At 44.3% G+C, this 12,274-nt stretch overlaps 1 protein-coding gene across 1 annotated transcript in view; it reads right to left on the reverse strand.

Annotated features, from left to right (window-relative positions):
* Positions 1 to 205: 205 nt before the first annotated feature.
* Positions 206 to 12,274, reverse strand: part of GABRR2 (gamma-aminobutyric acid type A receptor subunit rho2) — a 44,668-nt gene continuing 32,599 nt past the window's right edge. The window contains exons 7-9 of the mRNA XM_001500675.6: positions 9,221 to 9,373; positions 8,031 to 8,227; positions 206 to 4,591 (exon numbers count right to left, since the gene is read on the reverse strand). Of these exons, the coding sequence (XP_001500725.2) occupies positions 4,292 to 4,591; positions 8,031 to 8,227; positions 9,221 to 9,373 (650 nt within the window). The 3' untranslated portion in view covers positions 206 to 4,291. The remainder of the gene's footprint in view (positions 4,592 to 8,030; positions 8,228 to 9,220; positions 9,374 to 12,274) is intronic.

Raw genomic sequence — 12,274 nt, forward strand, 5'->3', positions numbered from 1 at the left:
CCACAAACAGCATTTACTCCTCAATTCTGTGGTCTCTCCCTTCTTTGAACCACTCCCACTACAGTGTAAGCTTCTTAATGACTGAAAGGTGTCTCCCATTCATTTCTTTATCTGCTACCACCCCATCCCCCAGCCAGGCACAGGGCCTTGAAGTACATAATAAATGTTAGCTCCTTGATGTCAAAGAAGTATGTCCGATCACCAGTTTTTGTATAATACCTATTTCTTTTATTCTAACATGCACATTTTTCACAATTTAGTGTTGGTAAAAATCAAGATTCATCTTATAATCATTGGCATGCTATAATTTAATTAGCAGCAATTTTTCTTTCTTAGTAGTACATAAAATATGGATGCATCTTACATTTGATGGTGTCTTGGATTCAGTGAAGTTAAGTGCCATTCAAGCATCCCTGATAACAATTATGTTTACTCCTCTGTCTTCTGCAATCTAGGGTGAAACCTTCCATGTTCTCGATATTTCCTTACTTCCTGTTGTCTCCTCTCAACCTCCTTTAATCTTCCACTTTCTCAAGTACAGTCAGACTATTACACCGCAATAAGGCAGTGCTGAACACAATGGTGTCATTGTATCATGGTCCCACAGGATAAAATGCTGTTCATGATTCTTAACATGTTTGCTATAGAATTAACTCCATTTGAATACATAAGCTAGTTAAAATACATCTTAATTTTTTTTACGTGAACAGGCCACCATGTTATATGAGCCTCAATTTATGAAGACAACATAGTCAGAAGCAGAGTAGTGCTGGAATTAAATAAGATAACCAAAGCAATAGGATGTATTTAATGACAATGTAATTATCATTCGTTGAGCAGCGTTGTGGCCTAGGAGAGGCTCTAGAGGGTAAAGATTTCTAAACAAGTCCAAACGCCCTGTACCACTCAATCATCCTTGTTTACGTACTTTTATTCTTCATTTGTCTGTGAGGGTGGGAAATCCAGTGGTCTTGGGCCAGGCAACTCATGGAGGGGAAGCTGTGCTCATTAGCAGTGACATGGGGGACCTGCCACGACCCCTAGAAAAGAGCTGGTCTCTCACCTCCTCTTCCCACAGCCTAGGATCCAGCCAAAACAGAAGACTTGCCCCACAAACCCTATACTCAGCAATCTCAAATCTTCCTGCCTCTCTCGTGACTTTGCTTAGGCTGATCCTTTCACCTACAGCAGCGTTGTCTAACAGGACTTTCTGTGATGGTGGAAATGTTCTATAGATCTGCAGTTTCCAGTAGTGTAGCCACCAGCCACATGTGGCTATTGAGCAGCACTTGAAATGCGGCTAGTGCAATGGGGCAAAAACTGAGTTTTAAATTTTATTTAACTTTAATTAATTTAAATTAAATGGATACATGGCTAGCGGCAACCCTACTAGACATCACAGATCTAGCATGTACTTTTCTACATGGGCATCTAGCATGTACATTTCTTCTTCTCCAAATCCCCAACCTTTGAGGGGCAGCTCAGAGGCTGTTTTCTCAGGAGATCCAGTCTTCCCAGTGAAAATCATTCTTTTCTTCTTCAGAATTCCCATTACACTTTGAACCATCATTGTAGTAGTTAACACTTTTTAACTTATACGTGTTTGTATCTCATGTCTTCTATCAGTCTCCTCTCTGAGAGCTGTGACTATCTCTTTGTCCTAATTTGGACCCCACTATACTTCATTCAGGGATGCTTTAAAATGTTTGTGGCATGAATCTTTAACAGTAGAATAGCAATTAACATTAGCAATAAGGAATTGACAAGGATTGCTGTGCAGTAACAGATTAACCTTGCCAAAAGAAAGGCTTGGGCCTTGGCCTCCAGCTCCTGGGATGTAATTTCTAAACCCTTGCAATGTCCTGCCTGATAGGAAGGTCTTTGTTTACTTGGGGGCCTTGGGCCATGCCAGGTGGTCTGTGCTAACAATGTGATTTATGATGGGGACCTTGAGCTAAGAGTTATCAGCTTGACCTCCAGAAAGGCTGGAGACTGGGGTCAGCCATGTGGGCAGTAGCTGTATCTACATGGCTGACCCCCAATAAAAACTCTTGTACACCTTGACGGGCTTGGGTGAGTTTCCCTGGTTGGCAATAGTCGGTGCATATTGTCACACGTCATTGGTAGGAGAAATAAGCTCCATCTGCATAACTCCTCTGGGAGAGAACAACTGAAAGTTCTGTACCTGGTCTCTCCTGGACCCCACCCTATATGCCACTTCTCTTTGTTGATTTTAACCCGTATCCTTTTGCTGCGATAAACTATAACTGTGAGTATAATGGCTTTTCTGAGTTCTGTGGGTCCTTCTAGTGAATTATTAAACCTGAGAGTGGTCTTGGGGACCTCCCAAACTTGCAGTTCCCCAAGGTAATCTATGTCATATGGTTGCCTGGAGCCAGCCCTTCTGAGAGTTCAGCTCCTTGAATCCCAGCCCTGATCATACAGTCTCTGGCCAGAGATGATGAGTCTGGTCCTTAACATGGACAATGGAGTGGTAAAGCAAGTATCTGGGACCAGGATCACAGAAGGAGTGTGTACGGGGAACAGAAGAAACGGATGGGGGACTAGTGCGGGGGAAGGAGCAGAGAAGCTGGGATGTGTACAGCAACTGTGTCAGCAGTCATGACGAGGGAGTCAGTGAAAGGATCAGGTAGCTACAGGCCCTCGACCTGAAACTCTGGAGGCTCTGGCAGCCATGTGTGCTCTAATCCTCAGAACTAAGGATCCCTGCCCGTGGGAGTCATGAGCCGTGGAGCAGACTCACAGGCCAGAGCTTGCTCAACCGAAGGCCTCTCTTTGGCTGTACCATTTGTCTACTCTTGACCAAAGGACCAGACACCCAGACCCTGAGCAGGAAGGTGGTAGGGGCAGCGAGGGAAAAAGCAGAACAACTTCCATCAATAAACAAGAAATCTGAGGTGGGCATTCCCTCCCTACTCCCCCAGAACAGACTTCTGATCCCAAGTGTTATGATTTAGGAAAAGGCCCCCTTCTCAAAATTGTGTCCTTTATACCTCCAGAAATTCTCCTAATTAGAGATTCACTTAACTAGCAAACACCTAACACAGGGTTGAGAGAAATGGCCATTCACAACTTACTGTAGATTCAATAAATCAGATTACCTGCCTAATCTGAGCTTAGCTGCATTAGAGGAAAGAGTCAGTAGCTCACGGGGGTAAGGGGGAAGTCATTCTAGAGTGCGGGCACTTCTGGTCAGCATAGGTAGCGTCCACGGGCTGGGGGCAGGGCTTGGACACAAGGATTACTGAGGACACTGGTCAGCTGGGGGAGAAGGGAAAGAGCCCATAAAGGGAGGTAGCATGGCATCAGAAACAAATTCCCAGACCTATGCCTCCTTCTGCCCCAAGACCAAGTTCTGCTATCACTAATTCTCACGTCACTGTCCCTCCTCCCAGAGGTAGGCTTGTCCTTCATGGTGATTGCAGGAGACAAGCATTGAGCTGGCTTCATGAGGGTCTCACGGGAGACTGGAAATACTTTTCTAGACAGACCTAGGAGTAAAACCATCAGCAAACAGAATGGCTCTGTGGGGTAGTGGGAGTTGAAGGAGAGAGAAGGGCAGAAGAACTTTCTGTCATATGTAGAATGACTACAGGCTTAGAGAAAATCTCTGAGAAAAGAGACTTCTATTTGTTCATTTCCACAGGACCTGGCACAGGGTGGGTTTTCAGTATTTAGTGACTGGTTGAATGGATGGATGAATGAATGACATCCCCTCATATTGCAAAATCATGCAAGTTGCCAGACTCACACAGGTCAAATCATTTCTTATTTGGGATCTGAGTTTTTTCCTTCCTAAGTAGGCACTTAATCCAGTTGTATGGGTTCACAGATATTTTAAACCTATTTTGAATCCTAATTTCCCATCTCCTATCCAGAATGCCCCTAAGCTTGCTCTTCATTTTTCCCTTCCCCTTTGCAACTGAATCCTAGGCTTCAGAAGGGTCTTAGAACATCTGAGAGGCAGGTGAGTCTTTTTTTATAGGAAGGGGGCTCTCGTGCACCTGTTCAAACACGAGAACGGAAGTCAGTCTCAGAGAGGCATGAAGTGGAACACAGAACACAGCATGAGTGAGGAGCAAACCCATGAGGTCTGGGGAAGTGCATCTGGAGGGGTCCTGGCTCCTCTGAGAGATGGGGCGCCGCTCATGGTGGTCCGGGAGCTGCTGCTCTGTCTGGTGAGGGGAGCGTGGTCAGCAGGTCCATACGTGGACGGCTGGCCAGGCCCCAGAGATGTCTATGCCCTTTCCCAGGCACAGCCTCGGAGCCCCTAGGAAAACACTGACCAATAAATTAAGTTGAAAAATATGAAGGAGGCGGGGAATATCAACCTGGAGTATTTGTCAATGGCATGGGTGTTCTGGAAGATGCGAAGACCCATCTGGCCCTTCAGAAGCCCCTTCTTCCTGGAGGAGTTGGATTCACTGCTTAGGGCCAGGTGGACAACTATTTTGTCTTGTCTTTCCTCCTCTGTCAGGATATGGTTTCTCGGGTACCCGGCCAGGCTGTTGGCCTCAGACTCACTGTAGCTTCCATCCAGCATCATGGTTCTTGACTGAGGCATTTCACACTGTGGGCGGCAAATACAAGGGGAGGTGTCAGGCATATGTAGGTTTCTGAGACGGGCAGAAGAGGTGCCCGGACTGACAGCAAACACCTCAACTGCAGAAGCAAAAACCAAGACACAGAGAGACTACACAATTCTCCTGAGATCACACAGCTAGTGTCAGAGTCAGGACTTTAAAACCACACATTCTGACTCCAGTTGTGGGACTCCACCTGTCTGTGCATGAATCAAAAAATGGTTAAGTAGGAGAGTGTCCTTACTCTAAAGGGCTACACGTACGGGTAAAGGGGCATGGTGCCTGCAGTGTATTTTTAAATGGTTCAGCTGCACCAACAAAACTATGTTTACATGGAGAAAGAGCTCATACAAAAATGGCAAAACGTTAACAATGTTGGAGGCAGGCGCAGGTATATGGATGTACATTATCCTATTTTTTTTACTGTTTCTGCAAGTATGAAAATGCTTATAAGAAATTAAAAGTTGATGCAGTCTATACAGAAACTGATGTATAATAATATACATCGGAAATTTACACGATGTTATACGCCAATATGACCTCAATAAAATAATTTTTTTAAAAAAATTGTAAGTTGGAGGGAAGGAAATGGTTCCGCTTAACTTCTCTCCACAAATGAGTCAGCAAAGAGAGGGCCTCTGGTGGCGCCTGCCAGGGAGGTGTCAGCCTAGGCGTGGGGCCTGCCTGACACAGCCCAACGGCCTGAGATGGATTCTTCTCAACCTGCAGCCTCGATGTTTCTACTCCGGCTCTCAGCCCTGCAGAGCCTCTGTTTTTCCATCTGGGAAAGTGAAATAACGACGTTTCACAACCTGCCTCCTATTGTGGATCTTGAAACACTCCAATGGGTACCATGAAGCTTTAGAATGCAGACATAGGTGAATGACTTTATGTAAAATCAGAATTTGTTTAAGAATTCTCATGCGTGAAGAAATCTTTGGTGGTTTGGGGAGCTATTTTTTTTTAATTGGACACGATGAATTCGTTATTTCTGTGTCTGGTCCCATCAGCAACGATAATTAAGGAGCACATTAATACATTGCTAGAATAGTTAACTGATAGATTTTAGGTATAAAAGGTCATCTAGGGGCCAGCCCGGTGGCTGAGTGGTTAAGTTCCCACGCTCCGCTTCGGTGGCCCAGGGTTTCGCCAGTTCGGATCCTGGGCGCGGACATGGCACCGCTCTCAGGCCATGCTGAGGCAGCATCCCACATGCCACAACTAGAAGGACCCACAACTAAAATATACAACTAGATACTGAGGGGATTTGGGGAGAAAAAGCAGAAAAAGAAAAAGATTGGCAACAGTTGTTAGCTCAGGTGCCAATCTTTTTTTTTTTTAAAAAAAAGGTCATCTATTTAATTCTTTGTATTTAGGTATAATCACACTCAAACTTTGATAAAATCGTAAGATATTGTTACTGGGGGCTTTTCTTTTTAAGACACAGATCTTCTTTCTTTGCTCTAAACTGAAATTCTTTCTGCTAAAATGAAGACAGGCTTTTCTCCTAAGATTTTGAGTTAGAATCAGGAAATGCCAAAAAATTATGATACATCTCTATTTTTCCATAAATCAGCTTGTTTCTGAGAGAAATTAAGTGGCTCCTGGCATATTGCGCAGGTCTGGATGGTCAGCCATGGAATTCGAGCACGTCCACGGGAGGCAGACCCTGTGGGCCCGCACTCTGCTTGCCAGCTTCAACCCAAAGCAGCTCGCGTCCCCATCCGAGGCAGGGTGCACCAAGCAGGCTCCAGCCGGCTTTGCCCTTCGAGTGCTGGAGGTCAGACTTGAGCGAGCATCAGAACCACCTGGGAGCTTGTTAACAATGCGGTTTCCAGGCTGCCATCCCTGGAGATGCTGAATCAGTAGGTCTGGGCTGCAGCCCCAAAATCTTCGCTTTTAACAGGCTCAGAAGGTGGCTCGAGGCCAGTGCTCTTTGGCTCTCACTTTAGGAACCTCAGCTCCACCAGGGGCCATTTTAACGGTCACGAATAGCGGTTTCTCTGTGATGCAGCAGGAGACAGATTTTGTGACTTCCCACCAAGGTCTGCCCCCTAGCAATCACAGCTTCTCAGCCTTTCGATCACACGTTTGATGTTTGACAACAGTGTAGACAAGCTCTCCCCTCCCGGGTGTCTGTTCTCACACAGACAGGGAGCTGGACTTGGGGCCCAGTGGCCTTTCCGCGTGTGATTTCCCTGGTGCTCTTGAGGCGGTGTCATATCAACTCCAGCAAAGACCGGCCTGTGCCATGGTCACAGCCTCCTGAACTGCCTGAGGACAAGCTGGGTGCAGTTAACCGTCCACGAGTCCACATTCTGGCTCTGCTATGTTTTGAAGTACTCTATACAGGAAAGTCTAATGGATTATAAATCAAAAATGTTAAATTATAATCCAAAGGCATTTGATAATGATCAATGTACAAATTACAGAAAATGTGAACGAATACTCAAATGCTGAAGTAAGAAAGGTTTGAGTAGAATTTTAAAAATAAATTCTTAAACAATCTAGCATATTTAGAGTCAATGTGGAAATATTAACACGTAAAATGTGGGCATTGAAAGACTATTTTTGAAAAGGCAACACATTCTCTTTTCCTAAAATTTAAATCTATTTTATGCTAAGGAGCTACCAGCCACCTAGATGGCCATAAATGTGGGATTTTCATGTTCCCTGATCTCTATCCCTTTTAGGTTAACACCCATTTTGATTAGTGCAATGATCTGGTAACAAGTTGGCATTTTATTTCTTATTGTGATTAATAAGAGTTTGAATATGAATAGAACAGACTTTCACTTCCTGTGCCAAAGGCTCATGCCTGGAATTCCCCATCTGCGTTCTATCTATAGCGTAGTGCGGTATATTATAGATAGTATAGTATTTCCAATGAGTCTAAAGGCCCAAGTCACATGTGGCTGAATTTTCACTGAGCCAGAGCACTGATAAATACAGAAACTTTTTATTCTAGAACTTTCCCTTGTCTGGTCATAGGAGATGGGGGCATTCTCCTCAGACATGTTCAGTAATAATAGTGATACTGTACATGTGTCTAGAACCCTACAGTTTCAAAACAACTTTCACATACATTATCTCGTGCGACCCTCACAATAACCCTGTGGGGGAAGGTGGGGTGAGGGTTCTGTTATACCTTTTTTACAAATGAGGAAACTGAGGCCCAGCATAAGTGGCCTAAGAACCCAAGTCTTCCTGTTCCTACTCTTTGTCCAAAGACTTTCTGCTTTCTGAGATTTTTTGTGGTAGAAGCTAGAACATATTCTAAGATGGATCCTCCTGCTTTTGCATAAACATCTCCCTTTTCTATATGCAATGCCCACCCCCCCACCCCCCCCACCCCCCCCCACCCCCCTATTCTCATCCCACCAGTAGCACAGGCTCAGATGAGGAAAGCAACAAAACTCCTCTCACCTTCTCCTGCAGCTTCCGTTCCTTCCGCTCCTGCACCGTGGTCAGGTAGTTGACAGCCGCGTACTCCAGCACGGAGAGGAACACGAACACAAAGCTGACCCACAGGTAGATGTCCACGGCCTTGATGTAGGACACGCGGGGCATGGAGGCGTTCACGCCCGTGATGATGGTGGACATGGTCAGCACCGTGGTGATACCTGCACACATCCAGCTTTAGTTCAGCCGCTGACAAGGGTACAGAGCTGCCCTCCATTTCATTGCCACCATTTGACATTCTCCATGTCTTAAATCTAATGAGAAATTCCCCAGGCATCTTTCCCCCGGTAGAGGTGTGAGGATCCACTCCACAGGCAGCTGGGCCATTTTCCTCCTGCCCAGCTTGCTGCTTGTCTCCTCTCAATTGCAGCCCCTTGGGAGACTGGGTTTCTGTGAGGTGGCTGACAAGATCAGGAGTGCTTCAGACAGGGCCCGTGCAGATGTGGAATTAAAACAGTGACTAAAGGGCACCCCGGAAGGAACCTTCCCAAACCTCAAGGAAGGACCACATTCTCCCCCTCTAAACCACGTTTGTTAAGACCATGAAGACTGGGAAAGCTCCTAGAAGACTAGTATGCTAGTTTTTTCTTCCCTATGCCTTGCTGGTCAAACCCTCACATTTCTTGGGGCCCCACCTGATTTTGCCCAATTGGTAATGATGAGTTATAAGTTCATTTTGGAATTCACAGTCTACAAAAAACTGAAACCACAACTCCAGCGAGTGCAGCCCTCTCTCTCCGAGAAATCACAGAAAACCGGCCCTGCCTTCAAACTCTCAGACTATCTAGAGGAGGCCAGCTAAGTTTTTGCACTTGCAGAATAAGTTGTTGGCATTTGTAGATTGGTCTTATTTATTGAAGGACCGAGCTCTAAGACTGCCCGTGGTGGAAGTCTATACCCCATATAGGCCATACCTTTCTGAAACGATTCGAGTAGAGTGGATGTAGTTTTAGCTCCTTGTGGTTTTCATAACGTAATCTAGGAAACTGAGAGCAGCATGTGAACGGTGAAGGCTGGAAGCAGGAGGAAAGTTTGCTCCTTTTGACTCTGACAGCCCATCGCTTAAGGACTCTGAATAACGATTATCCTTTTTCTTTACATAGTGACCAGTTGAAAAAAATAACCGCCCTACCACACCTATCGAATGCTTTTACCCAGTGAAACTCTGGCGGGCACTGCTCTGCGGTCAATCCAGAAGGACACCCAGGACAGCATGACCATCAGCGTGGCAGGGAAATAGGTTTGGAGCAAGAAGAAGAAGATGTGACGACGCAACGTGAAGTTAATGTACAGACGGTTGTACCAGCCTGCGGGACACAGGACAAAGCCCATGAGGTTCAGTAGGAGAGGAAAAAACCCCTGCCTGGGAGCCCATCTTTTCCTGACTTTGCTCTCATCTTTAGCAGAAAGTTAAAAGTTAATAATTAATTGACTTAATATAAAACATTTCCTCTCCAAAATCTAAGCTGTCTCTCCCATCAATAAATATCTTGCCAGTATCTAGTACATACACCCTTTCATTCAGTATTATCTAACGAACAGTGCATTTATGGCATTTGGGGGAAAGGTAGAAATAAATAGAGTCTATGGTTAGTTGTTTGGTATTTGTTATTTGCAAACCACACCTGTATTTCCTGAGTGCCTGCTGCCCAGGAGTGTAAGAAGTTGGAGTGGTTCTATTTTGTTGAGGCCAAAACCACTGAGGCAGGAGCCTGCGGAGCTGGGCTCTTGTCCCTGTCCCCTTTACTGTGAGATTGGTCAGCTCAGTCAATCTCCACATCCATCACAAGAAAAAATAGGCTGTTCACATGATTCTAAAGGTGACATCCTTTTGGTAACAGTGTATGGGGATGGATGTTAACTGGACTAATTGTGGTGATCATTTTGCAATATATACAACTATCAAATCATTATGTTGCACACCTGAAACTAATATAATGCTATGTGAATTATACCTCAATAAAAAATAATAATAGTGGGAAAAAAAATAAAGAGTCATTACCGAAAAAGCACTCCATGAAACGAAGTAATAAAGATTAATGTACTTTAGATTTACCATATTAAAAATATTTAAGTAACACTTTTAAAAGGCTTCAAATCTAAAAATAAAATAATAAAATCTGATGTCAGTTCCACTCCTGACACTCCATCCGCCTTGTGGAGTCACTCTATCTGTCTTATGCAAGTCATTTATCATTTGATCATTCCTTAGGAAAAAATGAGGATGTAGACATTATCTATTTCAGTATGGCAATTTGAGAATCACTAATTAATGGCTGTTTAAAAGGACTGAAATTGTAAGGTTTCAAATGATCCACAAGATCATTACCCAACCACTGGGACCACAGATGGTGTCAAGGATAGCGTCAATGTGTAAAGTGGACTGAAGCTGTGTGCACACGCCCACCCCAGTCCCATCTCAGCCCAGCTTTATCAGAGATCATTAGAACTCAGAAATGGTCCAGCTCTGTGTCCCAAAGCGTGAGGTACACACGATGGTGGGGTACACACAGATGATTTCAGGGGTACAGAGGCAGGTACTTTTTTCGTTTGTGTTCATCACATTTATTATTAAAGTCACCTTCTATTTGTGGGAAATGAAACTAGTTTCCCACTGATTATAATGATGTAAAGCTCCTTTTCAAAGTAAATTTCAAAAAGGGAGTTGACTTAAAGGAAAAAATTAAGTCTATGGCAGCACTGGTGATACATAAGTAAGACAAACATCACAATGGTGTTATGTAAATAAATGAGGTCACGTAAATAACTGAAACCCAGATTGAGTCTAACCCTCTTATTTGGGACATAAGGAGACTCCCAGAGGCTTATCTAAGACCTTGGCCTGAGTCGTGGATGAACTTGGGTCAGAACTCAGGTCTCCAATTCCCAGGACAGGGCTCTTCTCACACAACGTCCCTTTAATTCAGCAGTGGTCACTGAGGGTCTCTGTGTGTGAGTGCTATGCTAAGGGCTGAAGGGGATAGAGAGAAATCTAGAACTTGGTTCCTTCCCTTAAGGATTTTCAAGGAACTGAATGGAAGTCCCACAGAATGGAAGTGCTTGAGATATGGAACCATGTATACCTAAGTACTAAAAGGCCCATCAGTATAAGCAGTGCGCTTGGGTTTTGGGAAAGAGACCCGAGTCACTATTGGCTGGAATGACTGAGAGAGGACTCATGGAGGAAATGGGTTATTGCAGGAGAAGTGGAGTCCCTGGGAGCTTTACCACGCTCCAAAGCCCTGGTCTATTCCAGAGAGATTCTGACTGAATTGGTCTGGGGAGGGGACCTAGGCTTGGTTATGTTTTAAAACTTCCCTAGGTTCATAGCAGCACTATTTGCAATAGCCAAAAGGTGGAAACAACTCAACTGTCCATCAACAGATGAATGGATAAAAAATGCAGTACATGCAAGCATGATTTCACTCATAAGTGGAAGATAAACAAACACACGGACAAAGAGAACAGATTAGTGGTTACTAGAGGGGAAGGGGGTTGGGGTGGGCCTAGGGGTAAAGGGGCACAAATATATGGTGACTGACAAATAATAACGTACAACTGAAATTTCACAATGTTATAAACTATTATGACCTCAATAAAACTTTTTTAAAAGTGGTATATCCCTACAATGGAATATTATTTGGCCATAAAAAGGGATGGAATTCTGACACATAACTACAGTATGGATCAACCTCAAAATTACATGGTATGTAAAATGGGCAGTCACAAAAGGACAAATGTTGTATGATTTCACTTATATGAGGTACCTGGGATAGCCAAATTTATAGAGACATAAATAGGATAGTGGTTCCCAGAGGCTGAGGGGAAGGGGGAATGCAGAGTTAGTGTTTAACGGGGACAGACTTTCTGTTTGGGTTGATAAACAAGTCCTGGAAGCAGATAGTGGCAATGGTGCACAACATTGAGAATGACTTAATGCCAGTGAATCGTACACTTAAAAATGGCTAAAATGGTAAATTTTGTGTCATGTATATTTTGTTGAGGCCACACATACAAAAATAGTAGCCAATAACAACAAAAAGTTTCCCCAGGAAATTCTAATGTGCCACCAGAGTTGAGAAACGTTAACTCAGAGCAGTGGTTCTCAAAGTGGGTGTTCCTGGACCAGCAGCAAGACCTTCATTGGGAACTAGTTAGCAATGCAAATTCTCGGGGCCCATGAAAGACCTACTCATGAGCAACTGTGG

This window comes from Equus caballus, chromosome 10 (genome assembly GCF_041296265.1).
Source record: "Equus caballus isolate H_3958 breed thoroughbred chromosome 10, TB-T2T, whole genome shotgun sequence".
Taxonomy (NCBI): domain Eukaryota; kingdom Metazoa; phylum Chordata; class Mammalia; order Perissodactyla; family Equidae; genus Equus; species Equus caballus.